The sequence below is a fragment of the Cucurbita pepo genome, chromosome 10 (genome assembly GCF_057944985.1).
Source record: "Cucurbita pepo subsp. pepo isolate OVF chromosome 10, ASM5794498v1, whole genome shotgun sequence".
In the NCBI taxonomy this organism is placed as follows: Eukaryota; Viridiplantae; Streptophyta; class Magnoliopsida; order Cucurbitales; family Cucurbitaceae; genus Cucurbita; species Cucurbita pepo.
The window spans coordinates 4,419,916-4,446,555 of record NC_141807.1 but is presented as its reverse complement, the minus strand read 5'-3'; the positions used below and the strand labels follow the sequence as shown (position 1 = coordinate 4,446,555).

General features: G+C 38.1%; 7 protein-coding genes across 7 annotated transcripts; all 7 read left to right on the top strand.

Moving 5' to 3' along the window:
- The first annotated feature begins 2,189 nt into the window (after positions 1-2,189).
- On the top strand, positions 2,190-3,025 carry LOC111803111 (CRIB domain-containing protein RIC10-like). The gene is made up of 3 exons (XM_087127813.1): positions 2,190-2,401; positions 2,484-2,577; positions 2,821-3,025. The coding sequence occupies exons 1-3, from the start codon at positions 2,315-2,317 to the stop codon at positions 2,964-2,966; spliced, it is 327 nt and encodes a 108-aa protein (XP_086983939.1). The 5' UTR covers positions 2,190-2,314; the 3' UTR covers positions 2,967-3,025.
- A 2,788-nt stretch (positions 3,026-5,813) lies between these two features.
- On the top strand, positions 5,814-9,832 carry PDF2 (protodermal factor 2). Its single transcript, XM_087127812.1, has 12 exons — positions 5,814-6,026; positions 6,122-6,397; positions 6,477-6,594; positions 6,759-6,950; positions 7,207-7,614; positions 7,699-7,800; positions 7,881-8,081; positions 8,153-8,327; positions 8,416-8,687; positions 8,773-8,868; positions 8,945-9,350; positions 9,452-9,832. Exons 2-11 carry the CDS (start codon positions 6,171-6,173, stop codon positions 9,311-9,313), a joined length of 2,160 nt encoding a protein of 719 aa, XP_086983938.1. The 5' UTR covers positions 5,814-6,026; positions 6,122-6,170; the 3' UTR covers positions 9,314-9,350; positions 9,452-9,832.
- Positions 9,833-11,923: 2,091 nt separating this feature from the next.
- Positions 11,924-14,097, top strand: LOC111804513 (glucose-6-phosphate/phosphate translocator 2, chloroplastic). Its single transcript, XM_023689344.2, has 5 exons — positions 11,924-12,519; positions 12,754-12,979; positions 13,052-13,274; positions 13,439-13,652; positions 13,733-14,097. The coding sequence occupies exons 1-5, from the start codon at positions 12,019-12,021 to the stop codon at positions 13,742-13,744; spliced, it is 1,176 nt and encodes a 391-aa protein (XP_023545112.2). The 5' UTR covers positions 11,924-12,018; the 3' UTR covers positions 13,745-14,097.
- A 2,185-nt stretch (positions 14,098-16,282) lies between these two features.
- On the top strand, positions 16,283-18,412 carry CYP77B1 (cytochrome P450, family 77, subfamily B, polypeptide 1). Its single transcript, XM_023689350.2, has 2 exons — positions 16,283-17,456; positions 17,621-18,412. Exons 1-2 carry the CDS (start codon positions 16,415-16,417, stop codon positions 18,115-18,117), a joined length of 1,539 nt encoding a protein of 512 aa, XP_023545118.2. The 5' UTR covers positions 16,283-16,414; the 3' UTR covers positions 18,118-18,412.
- Positions 18,413-19,076: 664 nt separating this feature from the next.
- LOC111803215 (adenosine/AMP deaminase family protein) lies at positions 19,077-22,209 on the top strand. Its single transcript, XM_023687524.2, has 12 exons — positions 19,077-19,269; positions 19,371-19,441; positions 19,790-19,881; positions 19,982-20,041; positions 20,155-20,388; positions 20,476-20,552; positions 20,636-20,705; positions 20,795-20,908; positions 21,318-21,384; positions 21,508-21,612; positions 21,701-21,865; positions 21,956-22,209. The coding sequence occupies exons 1-11, from the start codon at positions 19,193-19,195 to the stop codon at positions 21,823-21,825; spliced, it is 1,092 nt and encodes a 363-aa protein (XP_023543292.2). The 5' UTR covers positions 19,077-19,192; the 3' UTR covers positions 21,826-21,865; positions 21,956-22,209.
- Positions 22,210-22,341: 132 nt separating this feature from the next.
- Positions 22,342-23,341, top strand: LOC111803725 (uncharacterized). The gene has a single exon (XM_087127351.1). The coding sequence runs from the start codon at positions 22,615-22,617 to the stop codon at positions 23,152-23,154; it is 540 nt and encodes a 179-aa protein (XP_086983477.1). The 5' UTR covers positions 22,342-22,614; the 3' UTR covers positions 23,155-23,341.
- An 896-nt stretch (positions 23,342-24,237) lies between these two features.
- Positions 24,238-26,492, top strand: CLS (cardiolipin synthase). The gene is made up of 8 exons (XM_023688287.2): positions 24,238-24,760; positions 24,923-24,989; positions 25,091-25,165; positions 25,254-25,305; positions 25,597-25,682; positions 25,798-25,872; positions 25,962-26,056; positions 26,146-26,492. The coding sequence occupies exons 1-8, from the start codon at positions 24,270-24,272 to the stop codon at positions 26,237-26,239; spliced, it is 1,035 nt and encodes a 344-aa protein (XP_023544055.2). The 5' UTR covers positions 24,238-24,269; the 3' UTR covers positions 26,240-26,492.
- Positions 26,493-26,640: the final 148 nt, after the last annotated feature.

The window sequence follows — 26,640 nt, the reverse complement described above, 5'->3', positions numbered from 1 at the left end:
ATGAAACTTAAGGTTCAAATATAGAATGGTAGTAAAAACAAATGTGTTTAGTTATACTTTTGAGATTAATTGAGAGTTTTTAGGATGGGAAGCTTATCATTATCCTAGTCTTTATGATTCTGAAGTTTTGGTGATAACTGGCAGTACGACTATGATTATTGATGTGGATCAATGGGGTACACTTGCAAAGAGATAGGGTGCAGGATATGTGTAACGCCCCAGATCCACCGCTAGCAGATATTGTCCTCTTTAGGCTTTCCCTTTCAGGTTTCCCCTCAAGGCTTTAAAATGCTTCTGTTGGGGGAAGGTTTCCACACCCTTATAAATTGTAGTTTGTTCTCCTCCCCAACCAATGTGGGACATCACAATATGAGCCATATTCGTTCTTGATATTTCCTCATGTTTTCTTATTTGGAAGATATTATCCCATGTATTGATCTATAGCTTTTGATTAACACAACAATTTTTGTATTTATCATCAGTTGATTAGTCGCGTTCCTTGTATTGTTCGTCTTGCTGAAACTACTGTCTTACTGGAAACTGTCTCAGATGAACTCAACCATGTTTGTTTACTAGAACCTCATGTTTGATTACTAGAACCTCATGAGAGCTTAAACTCAGAAGATTTTATTCGAAAATACTGATGTTTTCCCATCATTTGGGAGAAGTAGTGATTGGACGAAATGGATTTTAGATCTGTGATTTAGATTTACCTGTTCCTTTTGGACATCTCTGTTCAGGTTCTGGTTCCTTCCATCTCTGCTTGGTTTAGATGGAGTACTTTGATAGGGGAAGCGTAGGAATATATATGGCTAATGAAGAAAATACATTAAAGATATCATATCTTCATCCTTTCACTCCCACTCTATTTACAGCCAATCTCCAATAATAAATTTCCTAGCTAATTATTAAGGTACCCTTGATAACCTAACGATATTTCTCATTCTATCCTAATAGCATTCCTATTATTTTGGTGTTCATGAATTATATATATATATATATATATGTGTAAAGGTGTGGCAATGTGGCCCTGGTGAGTTCTTTTTGCTGTCCAGCACGAAACTGAATTTCCCACTGCTATAATTCTGTTGAATCTGCGTTTGATCCTTTGTTTTGAACGTGATTATTATATCTATGTTTTGTTAGAATCACGAACTTCTACAATGGTATGATATTGTCTACTTTGAGCTTAAGTTCTTACTTTTGGTTTTCCCAAAAGGTTTCATTCCGACGAAGATAATATGTTTTTGCTTATAAACTCATGATTTTCTTCTTAATTAGTCAACTATTCCTCTTAGTAATCCTCAACAACAATATTCACGTATTTTTGAATTCCTACTGTCCATTGCTTTGATTTTGTTGAATCTGCTTTTGATTGTTTGGTTTATGTTATGTTCAATACCCACGAGTCAATGGGATCTTGCTAGGTTCACCCGACACAGTTTGCGAGACTAGGCTTCAAACAGAAAAACTTTGTCTGCACCCCCACGCTTTAGTCTCGGTTTCATTATCTTTGGAGTTTTGAAAGTTCAACCTTACTAGATTTATGACTAAACTTTTAATATATAGTTTTAATATCACAAATCATGCTTCCCATATCAGGACCGAATGGCGATTGATTTGAAGAAGAAGAAGAAGACGATCTTAGTATGTGCAATTCTTTAGTGGGTACCATCATTCTCATCTACGAACACACAACCATACCCCATTTTCATTTATTTATTAGTATTATTGCAGCGACGTGCTTCCAATCACCCACCAAAATCCCAAGCTCAATAACTCCGAGTTTCCAGTATTTCATTGTTATCCATATGGTATGCACGAAATATGGAATTAAAACACGTCCAGGAATCAAACTAAAAGATCATACCAATTTGTTTACTTGCAACTAATTCAGATCCATTTGGTAGGGCAAGACGTAAGCTTAAAAGGTATTATAATGCAAATGCCACCCTGCACTCATTATAATATCATTCATTTCTCCTCTTAATTTCAACTTTGCTCATACTCAAATCTTTTGCAGTTCAATGATCTGGGTTTTGTTGCATCCTAAAAATGATACCCATGTTTCCCTCCTTTCTCTGTTCCACCTTAATTCTCCCATTCCTTTTCTAACAAACAAATGCCATCACAATTACCTCCATCACTCTTCCTCTCTCAACCATGTCTTCTAAGCTCAAAGGAATCTACAAAAGTTTCAAATACGTCACGCAAATTTTCGGTAACTTTTTCTTTTCTTCTTTTAATTTTTTTCTTATTAAACTATCACTAAACTCAAAAGTTTATACGATTGCAGCAATAGAAAGATCGCGAGATGGAAATTGGTTATCCGACCGATGTGAAACATGTATCTCACATCGGGTTGGATAATTCATCGCCGTCCGGTCCCGCCCCTAGCTGGGTATATGCTCTGCTCCCTCTTCAATCAAAATAAATAAATAAATTTGCTGTTCCCAAGAATTATGTTGATCCCAATAACGCAGATCAAGGAATTCAAAGGCGGCGAGGTTAGTGAAGGAAGAGATTCGAGTGCAACCGCTGTAACTGCCGTGTCTCATTGGTCCACTCCTTCACAAGGTAACTAACTAACTTCTGGTCGTTTAAGGGGTTGTTGGATGATGAAAGTCCGCTAATTTAGGGAATGATCGTAGGATTATAATCCAAGAATACTCTGTCTATCGTGTGAGGCCTTTTGGAGAAACCAAAAGTAAAACCATGAGAGCTTATGCTCAAAGTGACAATATCATGCCACTGTGGAGAGTTGTATTCGTCTAATCGTGGTGACCAAATTTAACATAGATTTGTGTGTCGGATGGGCAGATTTTGATGTTTCAATAGGCTACCAATCGGCGTCGGACATATCGTTGGAGCTTCGGCAGCCACAACTTCCAAAGAAACCAAAGAAAAAAAAGAGCTGCAAGCATACCTCCTCCTCCTCAACAACAACAAACTCAAAACCTTCCTGAAATAAATATACACTTTTTGGTTTGGTTTTGTTCCAATTCATATATTCACTTTTAATAAATTTCCCGAATTATCGACTAAAATCTCTGATTTTTCGTTTTTTTTTTTTTTTTCGTTTCCATTTTAAGAATTAAATTATTTAATTATTTAAAAAGAACAAGAAAGCAGCAACATGGATGATGGTTGGAGAGGCCCAAGCGTCGAGAGCCCAATAGTGAATTCGGAGGCCCGAGCCCATGTTCAGTTTAGATGGGCCTGAGCCCAAATAAAATATAGAAGTATGTGGGGTGGGGTGCATAATATTTACCCCCCACGTGGCTTCTTTAAATGGTGAGATTAATTGGAAGAGTGGTAAAAAAAAAAAAAGAAAAAATGGGTTATTTATTGAAGTGGATGGAAGAGGGAGATGGTGTGACAGTATATTTTGAATGTGGTGAAGAACCATATTTACTGTGTTCTGCATACTCCTTCCTTCTCACAATCTTCAATCTTGTCACCTTTTGTTTTCAAATTCTTTTTTCCATTTAATACCAATAAATTTGAAAGTTACTAATTCCCTTCTTGCCCTTTCCTTCGATTTCCGTTTTAAAAACGAGTTTAACTAAATGAAGTGTACTTAGTCTAACATCCCTCGAACTAAGACAAACCCATTAGGAAGTCTTGTCGACCCAAACCAATAAGAGTCAAAGAGCGTGGACGATGCATGTTACCTATAAAATTATCGAAAATTGTTTGGAGGAGTCTCACATTACTTTATATGTAAGAAATACATTTCTATTAGTAAAATACATGATTGAAAACCAAAAACAACATTATTAAAACTTAGACTCAAAGTGGAGATTCGTTGTTCCTAACATGTTATTAGAGTTCCACGAGCCTTAAAGATGCTCTATGATATAGTTTATTCCACGTCAAGCTCAAAATTCAACAAAATAAAAACTCATAGATAAGACAAATGGAAAAGAACCCAATAGACGATGGTGACAATAGATAGGGACGGTGACGATGCACAATGAAGAGAAAAACAAACAATTTTAATATTTAAATATATATATCATCCCAATAATTTGTAAATAATGAAAAATATATATTTCTAAAATGGTATAACTAAAGTTGAATGAGTGTAATAAAATCCAAACTACTGTACACACCACGACAACAGTGGGTTTATTTATTTATTTTATTTATTTATTTTATTTTATTTATTTATTTATTTATTTATTGGAGTAGCTATTAAATAGTGGGTTTTAAAAATTGAAGGTTTAATGATAATGGAAAATAAAAGATTGGGTCACGTCAAATCAACATAATAATTACCATAGTATTCACAGTGCTGAAATCTCTTGGAAAGGTAAATGGTGAAAAATGGGATTTCAGCGATACCTGGGGGGTTAAAACTCCAAAGTAAAAAAAAAAAAAAACAGTAAATCGGAGAGGGTGTTAATTAAATGCTGGATCTGAATGTTGTTGATTTTTCAGGTGATTTTTTTATTATTATTATTATTTTTTCTATTTTAAATATTATACTTATTTATTAAAGAGTCTCCTTCAATATCCTTTTCCATCGGAATTTCCATCCAGAATTTATTTAATCTGCACCCATGTTGCCGACATGTCGGACTATGTTTCCCATCCACTTTCAATTTCAAGCTTTCCATTTCCATTTCCCTTCCTTTTCATTTTCGACACAAACTTAGGGTAACCATCCTTGTCTCCTCAAACGACACCATCGTTTTCCTTTTCAGCAATTATTTTATGATATCTTGGAGCGTACTCCTTATTTAAATTAAAAAGATTATATTTTTCCATAAGGATCGAGCATTGGAGACATGTCTTTATCTAATTCATGGATTCATCGCTTTCTCTCCGATTGCTTGGGGTTTCGGACCACACAAGACAAGCTGAACCACCAGGGTCCGATGTGAAGGAGGAGGCAGAGGAGAGAGACCCGTCGTCTTCTTTCCATATCATCTCCTCATAATATTTAAGATCATAATAAAACATATGCCCATTCTACCCTCCACCCATTTAAATAAAAATATTGATATGTACATTAGTGTATATAAATAAAAAAAAGGATAAACAGGGGACCATTGCATTAAGATTAGGGGTGAATAGTGATGGATGAAACAGTTTGCAGAGGGGAGTGATGGAATTCAGGAGGCTTGGGGTCCTAATTTAATAAATAATTATGTATTCTCTACCCTCACCAAACCAAAAAAAAAAACATTTATGTATTTGGGACACATCTGTCTCCTTTCACTGCCCCAATATTCAATTTTCTTCCCAACAAATATTTATACAATCCTCACAAAAAAGAAAAAGAAAAAAAAAAAAAAAAACATTAGATGCGCAAATCTCGAAGAAAAAAAAAAGAATCTACTCGACTTGAACGTTGTGTTTCTCAATTTGGGACCAGAGTAATAGCGGCCCCAAAAAGAGCGATACAACATTTGTTTGGAATTACTTGTTTAGGATTGTTGGGAGTCAGTCTCACATTTGAAATTATAAATAAGGTAAAGTCAAGAGAGTTCATACTTAAAGTCATCCCCTCAATACGGGAATGCAAAAGAGATAAAGTTGATGTTTTTTATATTTAGAAAGATGCGGATGTGAAGGCATTGAATGAATGAAATGATTTGTTTTGGGGGTGTTGTACTACTCCAAGGTGACATCATGAAGTTAGGGTTTGTAATGAAGTAAAGGCATATCCGAATTGAGAGGCCGTTTTGATGGGGAAATAAGAGGTTTTAAAAATGATGTATTTAATGTGTTGAGAGTGTGAAAGAGAGAGGTTGAAGATAGTAAATTATGGAGTAATTCTTTTCACCATACCCTATCTCTTTATGTGTCCATTAAATGAATTTTGATACCCTCTTAAACACCCTCTCTGCAAATCTCACCAACCTTTCTTTATTCTGTCCTCCTCATATTGCCATTGCCATTGCCATTGCCATTGCCTCTCCATTGATGAGTGAGGTGTTGTTGTTGTGTATCAGCTTTTGGTGTGACTTCATTGGGATGACCATCTGACTCAACCCAACTCAACTCAACTCAACTCGGTTAGTTTCTAATTCAATTTTAGTTGTTTATTATTTGTATTAAATGTACCAATAAAAATCAATGTGTGTTGCATGTTGTTGTTCATATATTGAAGGTGGTGGTGAAGGGGTTTGATCATAATAAGAAGTGGAATTTCGGGGAAGATGTTCGATCCAGATATGTTCCATACACTACACCCTCACCATCATATGTTTGACATGGCGTTTAATACCTCCGAAAACGAGTTGGAACATGTGAGAGATGATGATTTTGAGTCCAAATCAGGACCTGAAATCACCTTCGAGCCGCCTTGTGAGAGTGAGCATCAACAACGCGCCAAGAAGAGACGTTACAATCGCCATACACACCACCAAATCCAAGAAATGGAAGCGTAAGCAATTGTTAAACCTTAATGATTATGTGGAATAAATCAAATTATATGGAGTTTGTTATTGTTGTTGTTGTGTCAGATTCTTTAAGGAATGTCCGCACCCAGATGACAAGCAGAGAATGGATCTTAGCCGCGAGCTGGGGTTAGAGCCATTGCAAGTCAAGTTTTGGTTTCAGAACAAACGCACCCAAATGAAGGTTCAAAACCCTTTTCTTTATTTATTCTTTATGGAATAATTATGGATTTACAAGTGAGGAATACTAGCAAACTATGAGAATTTATGCTCAAAAGTGGATAATATCATAGAGAGTCGTGTTTGTATAACAAACCTAACCTTTGTTTTCTCTTTCAATGTGAGAAGGCTCAACAGGAAAGACATGAAAATGCCATTTTGAAAGCCGAAAATGAAAAGCTTCGAGCTGAGAATACTCGCTATAGAGAAGCATTCGCACACTCCACCTGCCCCAACTGTGGATCCTCCGCCACTGCCCTCGGCGAGATGTCCTTCGACGACCAACATTTGCGCATTGAAAATTCTCGTTTGCGAGATGAGGTACGAGTGGTTAGGGTTTATGTCTCACCCAACACATTCATGTTTTAAATTGTCACAGCTCCTTCCAAGATTTGTTGATAGATACGAGTAGAAAGCAACATTTATTGCAAATTTATTAATCACCAATAAAGCCCAAATTCCTTTCCTTTTCGATTAATTTTTTTTTTATTATTATTAAAATTAGTTCAATAATAATAATAATAATTTTTGTTTAATGTTTAGCTGATTTGTAGCTGTTATTGATGATATGACACAGATGGAGCGAATGAGTGGATATGGCCTGAAATCCACGAAGTCTGTCCCTTCTTCGTACTTTCACCTGCCGTCCAATGCTCCACAGACGTCGGGTTTCGTGGGGGAAATGTATGGAGCATGCGACTTTCTCCGCTCAATTTCCCGACCTTCAGAAGCCGACAAGCCAATCATTGTAGAACTGGCGGTTTCCGGCATGGAGGAATTGAGCCGAATGGCTCAGGCCGGAGAACCGTTGTGGGTTCCGGCTGATACCAAGTCAAGTGAGGTGGTTCTTAACGAAGCAGAGTATTTGAGTTGTTTTGGGGGCAGAGTTGGCCCCAAACCCTTGGGCTTTAGAACCGAAGCTTCTCGAGTTTCGGCTATTGTGTTCATGAACCATATTAAGCTCGTGGATATTTTAATGGACGCTGTACGTTTGTGTCTAATTCTAATCCTTAATTTGTTTTCAATTCTAATCAATGTAAAATTAATTATATGTTTGTTTGTTTCTTAGACGCAATGGTCCACTCTGTTCTGCGGCATTGTTTCCAGGGCGTCCACGGTCGAAGTTCTTTCCCCTGGCCTACCCGGAAACTTCAACGGCGCCTTGCACCTGGTACTCAAACTAAATTCTTTTTAAGAGTTTATGCTCAAAGTGGACAATATCGTAACATTGTGATGATTTTGGGTTGGCAGATGAGTGCTGAATTCCAAGTCCCATCGCCACTTGTTCCGACACGTGAAAACTACTTTGTAAGATACTGCAAACAGCAGGGGGATGGGGTATGGGCGGTGGCTGATGTTTCCTTGGACACCTTGAGGCCCTGTTCCATGCCAAGGACCAGAAGGAGACCCTCTGGTTGTTTGATTCAACAATTGCCCAACGGCTATTCAAAGGTGTTGTTCTTTAATTCTAGTTCCAACCATTATGAACACCTACGGGTGCTGATGATGGCCTTATTTTTCAGATCACTTGGGTGGAACATGTTGAGGCGGACGAAACTGGTGTCCCGACAATGTACAGACCGCTCTTTAATTCAGGCCTCGCTTTTGGGGCTAAACGATGGGTTGCTACTTTAGATAGGCAATCTGAACGGTTTGCCACATCAATCGCCACCTCCATATCCACCGGCGATCTACGCGGTTCTACTCTAACTCTACTCTAAATCATTCCTCTGTTTTCATCATTTATCAGTAACTTAATGCTATTCCCACCAATGAATTATGGCAGTCATATCGAGTATTGAAGGGAGGAAGAGTATGCTGAAGCTAGCAGAGAGAATGGTGACGAGCTTTTGCGCTGGCGTTGGCGCGTCGAGTGTACACGCTTGGACGGCGTTACCAATCGCCGCTGGTGATGATGTTCGAGTTGTAACGAGGAAGAGCACCGACGAACCAGGGCGACCACCTGGTGTTGTGCTGAGCGCCGCCACTTCTTTTTGGATCCCTGTTCCACCTAAGGTTGTGTTTGATTTCCTTCGGAAAGAGAAATCTCGAAGCGAGGTACCCATACATACATCAAGATATTCAAATGCTTAGATTTTTAAATTTCAAGTGCTGAAATATTTGGAATGTTTTTTTTTTATAGTGGGATATTCTGTCGAATGGGGGCTTAGTCCAGGAAATGGCGCACATAGCCAACGGCCGCCACTCCGGGAATTGTGTTTCCTTGCTCCGTGTCAATGTCAGTAAGATTTTTTTTTTATTATTTGGGGTTTTCAACACAATAAATTGCTGAAAATTGTAAATGTGTTTTATAGAGTGCAAATTCGAGCCAGAGCAATATGCTGATACTACAAGAAAGCTGCACCGACTCTACAGGATCCTACGTTATTTATGCTCCGGTGGACAGTGTTGCAATGAACGTGGTGCTAAGCGGTTGTGATCCGGATTACGTGGCACTTCTACCGTCAGGATTCGCCATACTCCCTGACGGACCTGCCGGGGCCAACGGCGGGGAAATTCTGGAGCTGGGCTCCGGTGGGTCACTCATCACGGTGGCATTTCAAATCCTGGTTGATTCAGTTCCAACGGCTAGACTTTCAATTGGATCAGTAGCCACCGTGAATAGCTTGATTAAGTGCACGGTTGAGAGGATCAGAGGCGCTGTGATGCGGGAAAATCCCTAAAACGCCCCGTTTTTAAGTTTTTTCATTTTAAACTACGGTAACAATATTCTCAAATTTAGTGTCGTAATTTCAGATAACATCTTATAATTTGAAATATGGAGGTGTTTAATTAACTGGGTTTTTGGTTTGGATAAGCAGTAGGTGAGGAAGAGGAAGAGGAAGAGGAAGAGGAAGAGGAGGAGTCGAGAAGTCAAGAACGCACCTTGAAAAAGCACTTCCCGGGAGACCAATGGGAAATGGTTTGTAGGGGTTGGAAGAATCAGAGAGGATCGAGGAGGTTCGGGCATTGACTTTACTCCAACCCTCAACTTCAATAACGAAATTTTCTTGTTCTAAGTTTAGTGTTGGTCTTCTGTGGTGGGCGTTTGGTGGTTTTGAAATTCTCTTGTTCTTAGGTTCCGGTGGTTAATTGTATTTTGAATTTGTCATTAGGTTGGTGGTAATAATATTTAGAGACTCATTCTAAAATTCCTACTTTTATTAACCATTTTAATTAATTAAACTACAAATTCTCAATTATTTTGTTTCTCCTTACAATATAATATTTGGAAAATATATTTAGTTATGAAATATATATTCAATATTATATCTTAATATTCTTTATTTATAATTATTTTATTCGCAATATTAAATTGATTTATATTTTCCTTATGGGTAGGTATTAGTTGATAGCCTATATCCTATTTAAAGCTTATGAATATCAATAAGAATACACCCCTCTCATCCCAATTTTATTTCTATTTCTATTTCTCATATGTAATATGGTATCAACGCATCGATCTTGGTATTAGCCTTGGACTCAGAGTCCAAGGGGAGTACTAAACCTAAAGCCAAACCCTAACTCAATCAGTTAAGCCTTTACAGTCGCCATCATCCACTATCAAGAATACGTTATAAGCATTTTCAAATTTCTCACCAAGCTCAAATGTGACATATTCAAGATGTTCGTATTTTCTTTCACAACCTCTCAAGTGATCTAGAGCACCGATCTTGGTGTTATTATCCAACTTCAAAACTTCGGATGTTTATTTAACACATCCTTATTATATTCATTACTCTGATCAGCTAGAATATTCACTTGTTCCAATCAAATTAAATGGAACAAATTAGAAAACCTGGGGTAAATCATTTATACATGGATCAAGAAGTAACCAAGGAGATATTCACTATCCAATCAAATTGAATGGGATAAATTATCCACTTTCCAATCAAATTGAATGGGATAAATTACCAATTCTCGAGTAAATCATTCCGGTCTATTTCTGAGTTCTGCATCTTCTTGGGAAATTCAATAATTTCTTGAGAAGTCTAAGAATGCAAATCAATCCAATGCCGTCTATTTTTAGTTTTGCATGGCATCTTTCTTGGAAATTCAATAATTTCTTGAAAGTAAAAAATGCAAACTAATCAAGTGTCCCCTATTGTTTCACTATTGGGAAGACAAAAGTGTAATTGACCTACACTCTCTTCTCAAGGACAAGTTGAGTGTTATTGACCTACATTCTTTATTTTCACTAGACAAAAGTGTTATTGACTTACACTCTCTTCTCAAAGACAACTCGGGTGTTATTGATCTACACTCGTAAAGACAAGTTGGATGTGATTACATACACTCTCTAACTTGAGGAGGAGTGTTGAGATATAATATTTGGAGAATATATTTAGTTATGGAATATCGATATTCCAAATATTATATCTCAACACTCCCCCTCAAGTTGGAGTTGGAGAGCATATGTAATCACATCCAACTTGTCCTTATCAGCATAGGTCAACAACACTCGAGTTGTCTTTGAGAAGAGAGTGTAGGTCGATAACACTTTTATCTTCCTAGTAATGAAAATAGAGAGGGTAGGTCAATAACACTCAATTTATCTTTTGGTCGATTATTAATGGAAGTAAATAAAAATCTTCCCCCACCGAAATTTGTGTAAAGTATGTTTTGAAAAAGAAGAGAAAAAGGACTAAAAGAAATGGTAGCCGTTAATTTTGGTTTTTGGGAGGACCCAGGAATCAGAAGGACAGAATGATTGGTAGGTTCAAACAAAACTCGGCAACTCCCATTCGCTTCCACCAGCCGTCAATTATATTGCAGTTCAACCTCAAATATGTGCCGCTAATTATTTGCTGAAATGACACAGCACAGCGCCTGTGCTGCCGCTGCTGCTCCCACATGAGCTTGCTCCTTGTCTGTCACAATGCCTTGTGTCGTGTCTGCGTCCTTGAGATTTGAGATTTTCTTTACCCTTGTCCTTTTGTATCATTCCCATTAGAATCCCACTTTAGCAACTTGCGGTAATATCAATCCGGAGGAGGTTTCCATGAAGTGGGGAAATGCGGTAGAAAAATCAATGAATTAAAAACATGTTGAAGGAAATTGGAAGTGAAGAGAGGCCAATTCAAACACCCCTACTTGGATATATCATTTTCGTCTCTTCATTCTCACCAAACGCCAATTTCCACCGAAACGGCTATCGGACAGATCCAACATGTTCTTAGAACAAAACCAAACTTAATCAAGCACAAAGAGAAGGTAGGAATTGAATTACTAATTTGAATTTTATTCCCTCATCAGGCTAATGAAAATCCGACGGTTCTCCCTTCGCCTAATTCAACTCAAAATTGTATTATAAATAGCCACTCCTCTCCTCGCTCTTTTCACTCACCCACAAATTCTTTCTATTGGGTTTCATCCTTTCAGAAGCACCATGATCTCTTCACTAAGGCTCACATCTTCCAATCTCACTTCCTCTGAGTTTTTCAACAGAAAATCTCCAGTTCCATGGCCGAATCTTCCGTTGCAATCCTCGGATTGCTGTGCTCTTAAGCATGTCGATCGATCTCTTTCTACTAACAAACCACTTCACATCTCATCCGTTGAGAATCTTTCTTTCCCCACAAAATCATCTGAGCGTTCGACGGTGTGCAGGGCGTATGAGGCTGAATCCCGACCTCTTCAGATTAACATTGAGCTTCCCGATGAACAGACGGCTCAGAAACTCAAGATTGGGCTCTATTTCGCTACTTGGTGGGCTTTGAATGTGGTGTTCAATGTCTACAACAAGAAGGTTCTTAATGCCTTCCCTTATCCATGGCTCACCTCCACTCTCTCCCTTGCTGCTGGATCGCTCATGATGCTTATTTCTTGGGCCACTAGAATGGTCGACGCTCCCAAAACCGATTTCGATTTCTGGAAATCCCTACTGCCGGTAAATATAATTATAACTTTGAGATGCTCTGTTTTGGTATTAATTTTTCTTCAATTCAAAAACCTGGGTTTTGATTTTCGAAGAATATGAATGTAAGAAACTGCATTACAAATTGGAATAGGGACTAATCTTATGCATGATGTGTTTGCTCTGTTGTTTTGCAAAACAGAGCATTCGAAAGTTCAATTCCAGATCACTAATCGGATATTTTGTGTGGTATGGTTACTTTTATAGGTTGCCGTGGCGCATTCGATTGGGCATGTTGCAGCAACTGTGAGCATGTCCAAAGTCGCAGTCTCATTCACTCACATAATCAAGAGTGGGGAGCCGGCTTTCAGTGTGTTGGTGTCCAGGTTTCTATTGGGCGAGATGTTTCCATTGCCAGTTTACTTATCTCTTATCCCAATCATTGGTGGCTGCGCTCTTTCCGCCGTTACTGAGCTCAACTTCAACATGACCGGTGAGGAATCCTTGCCGGAATGTCTGTGCTTACTTGCTGCTGTAAATCTCAATTTGGGGGTTTGTGTTTCAGGTTTCTTGGGAGCGATGATATCCAACTTGGCATTTGTGTTTAGAAACATATTCTCAAAGAAAGGGATGAAGGGAAAGTCAGTGAGTGGAATGAATTACTACGCTTGCCTCTCATTGCTGTCTCTACTAATTCTTACTCCTTTCGCCATTGCTGTGGAGGGACCCAAGTTGTGGGCTGAAGGATTCCAAAGTGCTCTCTCCCAAATTGGTCCCAATTTCATTTGGTAACACTACAAAACCCTCCAAATCCCAAATTTCATCGCTATCTGAAATATGGGAATCCAGTGTCCTTTTGTTCCCTCACATGTGGTCCGATCTGATCTTTATTTAGAATCTGATATTAGGAGATTGAAGTTAAACCCATCGTTTGTGTTTGCGTGAAATTCAGGTGGTTGGGAGCTCAAAGTATGTTCTACCACTTGTACAACCAAGTGTCGTACATGTCCCTAGATCAGATATCGCCACTGACATTCAGCGTTGGTAACACAATGAAAAGAATATTCGTAATAGTGTCATCGATTATCATCTTCCACACTCCTGTCCGACCCATCAACGCCATTGGAGCTGCCATCGCAATCCTCGGAACCTTCATCTACTCTCAGGTACTACACCTTCTCCTCCGATCTCTTTCCCTTTCAAAAAGAAAGCGCAAGTCTCATCTACGTATATTGTTTTCCCACAGGCAAAGCTGTGATTGAAGGAGATCGTCGTTGATGCAGATTTTGTAGCCACAGGGAGAGGAGCTTGAGGTAGAGGGATGATAATAATAATTTATACTACATTTCATTATTATTTGAGCCTTGACCCTTCACTCAAATTTGGGCCTAGGTTAAGTCAAGTCTGAGTTCATGTTTTTCATGGCCCAGCCCACTAAAATGCTGTTAAAATGTGAAACGGGTTGAGATATATTATTTATGGAATATATCGTAGATATTATATCTTAATATTTTTTCTGTATATTTTATTTTATTATCCGTATTTAATTATTTTATATTTTCCTCATTCTTAACATGTATCAAAGCACCGATCTTAGTATTCCTAATATCAGAGTATCGATCTTGTTATTCCTAATACCCCTTGGACTCAAAGTCCAAGGGGGAGTATTAAACCTAAGCCAAACCGTAACTCAATCAGTGAAGCCTTTACGTCGATCATCCAATATCAAAAATTAAATGGGACAAGTTACCAATTCTCGAGTCAATCATTGCCGTCTATTCTGAGTTTTGCATTTTTCTGAAAAATTCAATAATTTCTTGAAAGTCTAAAAGTGCAAACCAATCAAAGTGGTCTATTTTTTGGTTTTGCATCTTTACTGTAAATTCAATAATTTATTGAAAGTCTAAAAATGCAAACCAGTTTTTTCAAATATTTTCACTACTGTTAAGACAAAAGTGTTATTGACCTACACTCTCTTCCCAAACACAACTCGAGTGTTGTTGACTTACACTTGTAAAGGCAAGTTGGATGTGATTGACATCCACTCTCCAACTTGAGGGGGAGTGTTGAGATATATTATTTATGGAATATATCGTAGATATTATATCTTAATATTCTTTCCTTTCCTTTATGATTTGATTTATCGAATATTTTATTTTATTTTTCATATTTAATTATTTTATATTTTCCTAATTTATACGTATGAATTGCTAGCTTGTATCTTATTTAAATGATATCGATATAGAATACACACATTCTCAATTCTATTTCTATTTTTTATTTCTCATTCTTAACAAGATGGGTCCTAAAAATTCTGGAATTTGGAGTATTTTTAAATTATAAATGCTATTTAATTCATTCGCTACACTATATATATATATATATATATATATATATATATATATATATATATATATATATATATATATATATATATAAATGAAAATCTACACAAAAATAAATGAAAATGGCGACAACATAACAACGCTTTGAAGCATAATGAGTACACCACGAAGGTTACAATGCTACTACTACAGTGGCGGCTGAGTGTGCATAGGAAAACAAAATAAAGTGTACCTAAATTCCAAATTATATCATCAAAACACTGTTTATAAGCTTAGTCCATGGCGAAATAAAGTGCATTTATGTGTATCTTTTTTTGGGCTAAACTCAAAAAACGCAGCCGTTTTGTCTTTCCTTTTTTTTTCCTTCTTATTTGACACGAGAATTGAGACCCATAATGCAGCAGCAGGCGACCAGTGTTGATATCACACGTCACAAGGCAAACGCCAATAAATTCTGTGCATTATTTCTCACCCACCACTACCTTATTGCCTTCATTAATATTTCAATAATTATTTAATTTTATTAATAGTAGATGAAATTGTATATTCGGTGATGTTGAATGAGAGGGGATCATACCCAAAATTGTAGGCGTTTATTTTGCAGCAATTAAGCACAGATCTAAGTTGATAAAAAAAAATCTTGTTTTGCATATTACCTGAAAATTACAAACTTTATTTATCTAAAAAAACCCAAAATAAGAACTGCTCACCTAAATTTGACCATATTGATTATAATTTAGTTATAGTTATATTAGAGGGTAGGCAATGAATGAAGAATATTTATATATATTTACATGTAATGAAGAACAGTTGTTGAATCCAGCGACATAGAATTATTGAAAAAAACAATGTGTTGATTAGCATTTTGGGCATTGGTAAAGTTCATAAATGCAGGAAACAACCACCCCACCAAGCTGGTTGTGATTTTATTTTTCGTTATTTGGTTTGCGTGGATAAGATCTTGACTCACTGGTAGGGTTCCACACTTTTCTCACCATTAATGTACGCACCATTTATTATTACCCATTTTCACATCTAACAAAACTTTGCATATTTTATGCACCTAATTACAAGTCTCTCATCCAAAAATATGCCAAATTTTACTTATTGTAATCGCATTTTAATGCCTAAAAGTTATGGTAATCAGATGAGTTGACGTTTTGGCAACCACTTTAGCGGAATATTAAATTAACTCTGGTGATTAAAAGTTGTCCAATGTGGCATTGGATAATTAATGGCATGACATAAAGCAACCAAAATGGTTTCCCCATTATTATTATTATTATTATATTTTTAAAGGGGAGAGAATTAATTAAATTAATTGTAAAGTAGATTTTTGGAAGGGAAGGATGGTAAAAGTAAACACTATAAGGCATCATCTCAACTACTTGCTGTTTAAGCCGTACCCTGCGAGTAGCTCTTTATATTTATTGCGTTGTTTAATCAACCAAACTCATTCACTTCCCCCACCGGGCCACCCACCCGCCGTTCTCACCTTTGGTTTTTTATATGCAAAGACGTCGCCATTTATTTTCAACTTTCAATTATCAAACACATTTCTTGATCTCGCCCTCGCCTCTGCTATGGACTTACTCGATGCCGTTGTTCTTCTCCTGGCCTTCCTTTTTTTCTCCTTATGGTGGCGTTATTGGTCCGCTACTGGGGGTGGCTCCAAGAATCTCCCTCCTGGGCCACCGGGCTGGCCGATTGTCGGAAATCTCATACAAGTTATTCTCCAACGTCGTCCGTTTATTTTCGTGGCTCGCGATTTACGTGAAAAATATGGTCCCATTTTCACAATGCAAATGGGGCAACGCACACTCATCATTGTGTCTAGTGCGGAGTTGATTCACGAAGCTCTCGTGCAGCGTGGTCCCTTATTTGCCAGCCGTCCTGCTGACTCACCTATTCGTCTAGTCTTCAGCGTTGGAAAATGCGCTGTCAACTCAGCTGAGTATGGTCCCCTATGGCGAACACTCCGCCGTAACTTCGTGACGGAGCTGATAAACCCGGCGAGAATCAAGCAATGTAGTTGGATAAGGAAGTGGGCCATTAAAAGCCATTTGGAAAGACTGAGGAAAGAGAATTCGGAGAAGGGATTCGTGGAGGTTATGAGCAATTGCCGGCTGTCGGTATGTAGCATTCTGATCTGTATATGCTTTGGAGCGAAAATCCCGGAAGAGGAGATTAAGGTTATAGAGAGTATACTGAAGGACGTGATGTTGATTACGTTGCCGAAGCTCCCTGACTTTTTGCCGGTGCTCACACCTTTGTTCCGACGGCAACTGAAGCAAGCCAAGGAGCTGAGGAGAAAACAGTTGGAATGTCTGATACCGTTGATAAGGAGGAGAAGGTTGTTCGTGGAGAGGAATGGGGATGAGAGCGTGATGAAGGATTTGCCGGAGATGGCTAGTCCAATTGGAGCTGCGTATCTTGATTCGCTATTTGAACTGGAAACGCCTGGACGTGGGCGGTTGGGGGAGGAGGAGCTGGTCACGCTTTGTTCGGAGGTAATTAATGCCGGAACTGACACCAGCGCCACCGCGTTGGAGTGGGCTTTGCTTCATTTGGTTCAAGACCAACAAATTCAGGAAAGACTTTACAAAGAAATCATTAGCGTTGTGGGTAATGTTCATCCATCCCTCCTATTTTATTCAATTTAATAGTTTTAAAATAAGGTTTAAATAGATAAAAATAGCTTGTAATCATAACATTTTTAGGAACAAAATTGGAATTTATTGTGCTAAATTAAACTTAAAAGTTAACCTTTTAGTGGAATGTTGTAACAGGTAAAGATGGGGTGGTAACCGAAGGCGACGTAGAGAAAATGCCATATCTAGGGGCAGTGGTGAAAGAGACATTCCGGCGACACCCTCCCAGCCATTTCTTACTATCTCACGCGGCCACGAAAGAGACGGAGCTCGGCGGGTACACGATCCCGGCGGACGCCAGCGTGGAGTTTTACACGGCTCATTTATCGGACGACCCCAACACGTGGGAAGAACCGGGTTCGTTTCGGCCGGATAGGTTCTTGGAGGGCGACGGTGTTGGCGTGGACGTAACAGGAACTAAGGGCGTCAAGATGGTGCCGTTTGGGGCAGGGAGGCGGATCTGCCCGGCCATGACTTTGGGGACGTTGCATGTTCACATGATGCTGGCAAGAATGGTACAGGCATTCAAGTGGGTCCCGGCTCCTGGAGCCCCCCCCGACCCGACCGAGACTTTTGCGTTTACGGTGATCATGAAGAACCCTCTGAAGGCTACCATATTGGAGAGGTCGGGTTAATATTAGAGCCACTATTTGTGGGAAAGGCTATAACTTTGGTCTTTGTTTAATTTTGTTATACTATTTCAATTTATGTATACTATCAACTATCCTCCCAAATGAAGCTATTGTATTTCTCCAAAAAACTCCATAAATCTTTCGTCTCCTCATTTCAATATATCTTGTTCTTGTTGAGGATTATTGAGAGTAAATCCCACATTGATTAATTTAATGAAAAATCATGGGTTATACTAATAGAGGAAATCCAAACTAAAGCCATGAGAGCTTGGACAATATTATATCATACCATTTATAATTTTGGGTCCACTTTGAGCTTTAAATTGTGTACCAAAATCATAGCTGGATTTGCAACTTGATTATTAAATTGACGTGAAGTATGAAGTTATGTCCACCACGTTCTTTATCGACCTGTTCTTCCCGCTCTACATACAGATCGTATATATTTTTGGTGGTGACAATAAAGTATCAGCTACAACTAATTCAATAATAATAACAAAAAATTGTTAACAAAGATTTGAATTCGTACATGAAAGAGAAAAATAATAGAATTAGGTTATAAGAAAATAAATGCGACAACTTGCAGCAGTAATTGCATCCATATGGTGTAGAGGTTGTTGAAACTATTAATTTTCTTCATTCAACAATGTTCTTATCTTCAATATTATTTTATATTTAAAATAAAAAATTCTATGCCTATTTAGTCCTTATGATTTTAAAATTTATAATACATTTTTGAACTTGTAATATTAATTTTATTTTTATTAGCATGAATTAAATAAATCAAAATAACATTAAATGAGTATTATTTTATCCATAAATTGTGTATTACAAATTAGATGAGTGAAGTATAATGTGGGCCAGTGGTTCTTATTGGGCCGTATAGTCAGGCCCATGGAGTGGTGTTTTTTTTTTTAATATTGAGCCCGGCCCAAAGATATAGTCAACCCTGAACGAAGGGAGGAATACGGATTTCAGAGATAGCACATAGCAGTTATGAGAGTCAATGGTGTTGGGTAAGATTGTTGTTCTTCAGCAACACATTCAGCTGTAGAGCCAAAGAGATAGAGAAGCAGAAATGGAATGGTGCGAGTCGATGCCGAAAGTGGAGCTTCATGCTCATCTCAATGGCTCCATCAGAGATTCTACTTTACTGTGACCTTCTTCTCCCTATTATTTCCATTTTCTGTCTTCTCTATACTTGCGCCACTTTTGATTTTCACTTATTTGCGTCTGAGATGGTGTTTCTCTTACAGGGAGCTTGCCAGAGAGTTGGGTGAGAAGGGCGTCTTAGTGTTTTCTGATTTCGAGCATGTCATCCTCAAAAGTACGCCGTTTCTTTCTTCCTTACTTCTTGGATTCTAGTTGTTTTGGGAATGTGCAACAAAATTAACACCGATTACATTTCTAATTCAATGCTTTGAAATTTATGTTATGTAATGCCTGCAAGCTCCAAACATGGCCATTAACTCAAGTTTTTGTAGTTTTCTTATAGGGTTCTCGATATTGTAATATGTACTCTTTTTTCCATGTTGCATAAAATCCGTACACCAATATCTACAGCTCTATTTGATAATTATTTGACTTTTTGTTTTTGGTTTTTGAGAATTAAGCTTATAAAATCCAAACAAAGTATAGCTTGAGGGACAGAGTTCTTATGTGTCTCTTCATTCAGGTGACCGTTCTCTTGTTGAAGTGTTCAAGTTGTTTGACCTGATCCACATGGTCACCACTGATCATACAACTATTACGAGAATCACCAGAGAAGTATGTAAACATCTTTATTTTTTTTTTCCTTTTTTTAAAAAATCATTAATTGTAGATGTACGCTGTGTAACTTTCTCCTATCAATTCTACTTTTAACCAGGTTATTGAAGACTTTGCTTCTGAGAATGTTGTTTACCTTGAGTTAAGAACAACTCCAAAGGTATTCTATCAGTTGCCTTCAATTCAGGAATGTACTTTCTAGTTCTCTAGGGGTTAGGCTTAGTTGTGGAGATTATAAATCAACTTGCTTGGTGTGGATTTCATTTTAAACAGAAAAACAAGTCAATTGGAATGACCAAACGGTCATACATGGAAGCAGTTGTGGAAGGTCTGAAAAGTATCAGTAGCGTCGATGTTACTTTCATGCCACATGATGTTGATGCCCGAAGTTCGTTGAATTCTCTGCCTATAGACAATGCTAGAAATGTTACTCCAAGAAAAAGGATATATGTTAGACTTCTTTTGAGCATTGACCGACGAGAGACGACTGAGGATGCCATGGAAACTGTATGTTAGCAAAACAAACTTTACCTTGAGCTTACACCTCGGATAGTGGATGAAACGATCACGTTTATCTTGCACTACTTATTGCAGGTGAAACTTGCACTGGAATTGAAAGATGTGGGAGTAGTTGGTATTGATCTTTCAGGAAATCCAATTGTGGGTGAATGGTATATTCCCAAGGCCATTTGTCACAAAAGCTTTTTTTTGTTTAAGTTGGAATAGAATCTAACCCTTCTTGAACATGATGCAGGACCACTTTTTTGCCTGCTCTTCAATTTGCAAAAGAAAATGGCCTTGACATAACACTTCACTGTGGCGAGGTACACTATCTTTTCGTGTACTCACACTTGCTGGGACTTGAAATGCCCTCACCAGTTTGATCTTTATTCCTGGAAGTTAGTGCTTGTAGGTACCTAATCCGAAGGAGATACAAGCTATGTTAGACTTTTGGCCTCAGAGGGTTGGCCATGCGTGTTTCTTTCAAGGAGAAGACTGGGAGAAACTGAAACGTTTGAACATTCCGGTCAGAAATCTAGTATATCTGCCATGAGTTTTCTCTTCTTGATGACACTGCTGCTTGAGACTAGCTTTCTTTTACATCCTTAGGTCCTTTTGCTGAAGATTATTGACCATGAGTTTAGACCATTTCTTGTTATGATATTGGAGTCTTGAAAATATTTTTATAATTTTGAAAAAAAAAAGCACATAGTTCAAGATTTTCTAAGTAGAAAAACAGTTCTAGCCCAAAAGAAATCAAATGGTCTAAAATTACCTGACGTTCCTTCTAGAGTGAATGAACATCTTCATCCTTTCCTCCCGGCTTTGTCGATGTCTTTGAATCTGTCTTAAAGATTCCTATTCCTCTCCAATCATAAAACTTGGGAAACTTGAATTGCCGCATGACCTTAAAATGTGATTTTCTCTCCTTTCAGGTTGAAATTTGCTTCACATCCAACATCAGGACCAATTCAATTTCTTCAATAGATGTTCATCACTTTGGTTAGTTCTCATTCTTAAATGTATTGGAAGGGTTCAATTAAGAAATTCATAGTAATCTTTTGGGTTATTCTATGCACATAAAGTTAGAATCACCATTGTAACAACCTGTGATTGGCAATGCAGCTGACTTGTATAAAGCAAACCATCCTTTAGTAATCTGCACTGATGATTCTGGGGTTTTCTCCACCAGCGTTTCAAAAGAATACAGTTTGGCAGTCTCTGCGTTTGGTAACTAAGAACTATATTGTTCATGATAAATGCAATGAACATTAGATTTAAAGATAATGGTCTGAGGCCCCTCGTTTTCTCTTGACAGGTCTTGGAAAAAAGGAAATATTTCAGCTGGCAAGAGATGCTATTGAATTCATATTTGCAGAGGATGAAGTAAAGACTATTCTGAAACAGATGTTCGATTCTTTCGTAACAAACCTGGCTCGATAATCATAAGTGCATTTGAGATGCACGGGAGCGATTAATCATGGTAGTCAACGTATTGATGCATTCAACTTGTGAGGATCATTCTGACTAGTTGGTTTTGATAGACTCCTGAAACTTAATTCTGTTTCTTCAGGTTTTTGTGTTGGAGGGCACATTACATTACATAAATTTCTGAAGCCATATTCAGCATTCTTGGATGATTAATGGAAATCTGATCAATTGAAGGGGCTTCTACTTGTCTGGTCTTGTCTGTTCCCTAACCCTCTACTATTTTCTCTTCTGAACACTTCCTGTTAATTTAGATATAGGTTTTAGAATTGGTTCACTTGCTATTTGAGACAAATTTCTTTCACTTTCTAGATCCAAAAACAGTTTCAAGCTTCAGAGTTATTAGTGATAAAAGAAAAAGAGAAAAGAACGCTGTAGTTTTCAGTTTATTATGACTTAAATAAAAGAATAAAATTACAGCATGTTGTGACTCAAGATTGAACCTTTTTTGTGGATTAGATAGAAATGGTACATCTGAGGTATGCCATTTAAGGTCATAAGGGCGGATCTAGCATCACCACTGAATGAGAACTCTAAATCATCCTTACCCTGTTAGGAATACTAAAATGATGGCAAGGAGCAAAAAGCAAGATAACAATGGGCAGGCTCCTGTTTGGTTCTCTGGTTTATAATCATAAGAGAAAGAAATGAAAAACTCTCAGGAAACCCATGAGGGCATGCCTGTGCTAATGATGGCCAAACAAGTCAAAAGAGATCTTAAGAAAGACATTATAATGGAGAAGCATGCCTCCAGAGCAAATAACAAAGTATGATGTCCATTTGGCTCCCAGAATCCACCAATCACGCAGAAACTTCATATTATCAACTTTATGTAAAGCAAGTTTCATCAAACAAGGAGATGGATGGCCTGAACTCAAAGCAACCCCAAAAGTCCTCGAGAAAAGGGCGTGTGAAGGCAGTAGAATGTATAAAAGGATGAGCAGAAGCAGAAGCTTCTCTGAGAAAATGGATGGTATTGCTCCACTTGCAATTGGCACGCGAGGCACTGTGGGGTCGCTGGTGATGAAGGAGATTGAGTACTTCACCAAGTTTGAGGTGGAACGCCATGGCAGCTCTCAGAGGATAAGTGGAGATGCTTCGAGGAGAAGCGATTGTAAGGGAAGCTTTTGGCTTGTGTCCTTGACTTGGAAGTGGAAGAAGAGAAAAGGCAATAATGGGATTCTCCCTAACATCTGCAGTGCTGTTGAATTGTCAAAAAGCAATCGCTTCAATGGGATTCCTGGTTTCAGTTACAGGATTCTCAAACACGACTTTCCCATTTGATCTTCATTTCCTGCTCCACTTCTAAAGGGTCTTGTTTCTTTGTTTTGCTTCTGATTTCCCTTATCTATTTGTGCTTCATTTCGAGGATTGCAACGTTTTTTCTTTACTGGAGAAGGAAATTAAGCCATGGCGGCTCTCAACAGAAGATTGTATTTGGAACAATCATTAATCTTTCTTTTCTCCTTCATTCTAACAAGAGTGAGATTGAAGCAGCAATGCTTTTGCTTGGCATCCATAATGTTTATAGCATAAATCAACAAATCTTATGATTTTTCTTCAATTGGAAGGTTTTGAACACTGGGTCCTTGAAAATGGGATATAATGGAGATACTAATTTGTTTTGTGTTCAGTGGTGCCTTAAGATCAGATTAATAAGCATTAATGGTTACTTTATGATTTTCTCCACAGAAATCTTAAGTTATTATTTCATATATCTTGAACCACAAGTTTGAATAATAATTTTTGTCACCAAAAAAAAAAAAAAAAAAACAAATTTTCTCCCAGGCATTGTCTGAATAAAATCCACGTGTGTTTTTATCATCGGGTGAAAAGGTCCATGGGCTTGTCAAAAAGCCCAGCCATTGTCTGAAGAAATCCACGTGTGTTTTTTATTATCGGGCTGAAATGGTCCATGGGCTTGTCAGAAAGCCCAGGCATTGTCTGAAGAAAATCCACGTGTGTTTTTTATTATCGGGCTGAAATGGTCCATGGGCTTGTCAGAAAGCCCAGCCATTGTCTGAAGAAAATCCACGTGCGTTTTTTATTTTCGGGCTGAAAAGGTCCATGGGCTTGTCAAAAAGCCCAGGCATTGTTTGAAGAAAATCCACGTGTGTTTTTTATTATCGGGCTGAAAAGGTTCATGGGCTTGTCAAAAAGCCCAGCCATTGACGGAAGAAAATGCACGTGTGTTTTTTTATTATCGGGCTGAAATGGTCCATGGGCTTGTAAAAAAGCCCAGCCATTGTCTGAGGAAAATCCACGTGTTCGCCGTCGTCTTCATCCGAAACCTGTAAAACCTAATTGCAGGCACACCGACTAGAATCCACCGTCTACCTCGGAGGAGTAGCGACCTTCACCTTTAGAAAGGCCTAAATCGGAAAGAAAATGACCTACTAATGGCGATTTTTAGGCCTCTTAAAGCTCTAATCAAGAAGAATCCCAGTCGGTTCAAAACCTTCCTTACGACCACCACATGTACAATTTCAGCTCCCTTCTCTCCGCTTTCTTCTTTTCCATCCCAGCCTCTGTCTCCCTTCGGTTATCACTCAACGAGGCTTCTTTCTCCTCTCTCAAAATTTATTTTTCCCTTTCATGGTCCTCTTTTCCTGTCGTCTCCGCCATGGAAGCTTTTGCAGTCCGCCACTCCCCTTTATGTACAAGGAAATAGAATTATTTTGCACAGAGTTGAAGCTTTAAATTCTGGATTCAATTTGCTTCGCAGAACCAATCTTCCTCTCAGAATAGGATTTGGGTCAGTATCATCCGGGCCACACTTGTTGGATCGATCGGATTCGAACACAACAAATGATAATTTGGTACATGGCTTCGTAAATTTGCCCAACTTAATTTCAGTAAGCCGGTTAATTTCCGGTCCTTTCCTTGGATGGTAATGTTTCTTGTTCTCCACCCTTGACTTCATCAAAATTTAAATCTCATTCCATGTTTCCCAATTGACTCATCTGTTCGTTGTTTTCTTGATTGGAATTTCCGTTGTACATTCTTCAAGTTAATGATCGATACATTTTGCATCATCTGGATGTTGATACAGGATGATATCAAACGGCTGGTACTCTTCGGCGATGGTGGGATTAGCTATATCAGGAGCAACCGACTGGGTACTCGGCTGATGTTATCTTTCTTGACTCAATCACAAAAATATTCTGAATACGAAAACGGTTGATATACTTTTAATTAGCTTTTGCCCCCTCTTTCGTAGCTGGATGGATATGCCGCCAGAAAAATGGGAATAAACTCTGTAGTGGGTTCTTATCTGGATCCTTTGGCTGACAAGGTAAATTTTGTATCCCCTACCCCTTCTATTTCATGTATATTTTGAATTGGGTTGCTTTTATTCACTCTTGTTCTGGTCCTGGGATCAGGTTCTCATTGGATGTGTTGCTTTGGCAATGGTGCAGAATGATCTTCTCCATCGTAAGTATTCCATTCCTCTAATCTAATTCTCGCCGATTCTCGATTTCTTGTTGGATTGTAAAATACTCCAACTGTAAGATACTACGATCCATTATTCGAGAAGATCTTCATTCGTGGAATTTAAATGTTCTTGTTTCAATCTCCTTCATAGTTAGTCCATTGATTCCGCTAGGTATGTTTTATGTTTCGATGCGATCGTCCAGATTTGATATTGAAGAATGAACACATTTAAATGGTGGAATCTCTCATCATTCATTTGAGTATAAATCGTGATTTTGTTTTCTATCGTAGCTGGACTTGTTGCCCTTGTTGTTGGGAGAGATGTCTTACTTGTTAGTGGTGCTGTATATCAGAGAGCCAATAGCTTGGGTTGGAAGGTGAAAAAATTGAATATTGTTACTCTGAAAGTCCCTGCACTGCCATTTTCTTGATGGGATGCTCTGGTTTCTCCGGAACTAGCTTCCTCGCTAATGTTGTTTGAAATTTTTTCAGTGGAGAAGCTGGCATGACTTTTTCAATCTTGACGGTTCCTCTCCCCAAAAGGTTGAGCCTCTGTTTATTAGCAAGGTAATTATAACTTCCAATTGTACAATTACGCTATCAGAAAAGGCTGGATTCAAGCATTTTACTTAGTAAGGATGATGATTGTGTTATAGGTCAATACTGTTTTTCAATTGGTATTGGTCGCTGCTGCGCTTCTGCAACCTGAGTTTGGAACGCAGGAGACTGAGCTCTATGTCACGCTCTTGAGGTATGTCAGCTACTAGCTTTTTGATACCTAAGTTTATAATCTCTAGATAACATATCGAAAAACTTACCGTTCTTTCGATCGGGTTGCAGCTGGCTAGTGGCGTCAACGACAGTGGCCTCGACAGCAGCATATGGGGCACAGTTCATGAAGAAAAGTTCTGGATTGATTGCTGGAAAAGTGTAGGGTTTAGTACTTGCAGATGTGAGCAAAGCTTCAGAAAAATTATGTCTGAGATCTCCGAACTTTTGATGACATGGATGTGAGAAGGTCTCGGATCAAACTGTTTCAACAGGCAGAACAAATTTCTACAACAGAAGATTTCCCTTCGAAATGAAAAAGAATTTGTACTCTTTTAAGTTTGAATAACATGAGCATGTACATAGTTCTCGGGAATAGTTATTTGTGCCAAGTGCACCCAAAACATGTCTTCATCCAATTATTTGTGTTTTCTCTTATTTCATCTCTAATAGACAGAAGGGGACGTCAGTGTTATATCAACAATATAAAGGGACTTTAATGTTAATCAGATCACAACGAATTTGATCATTCAATTTGTTTGTGTTCAAGTAACGAACACTTTTGAA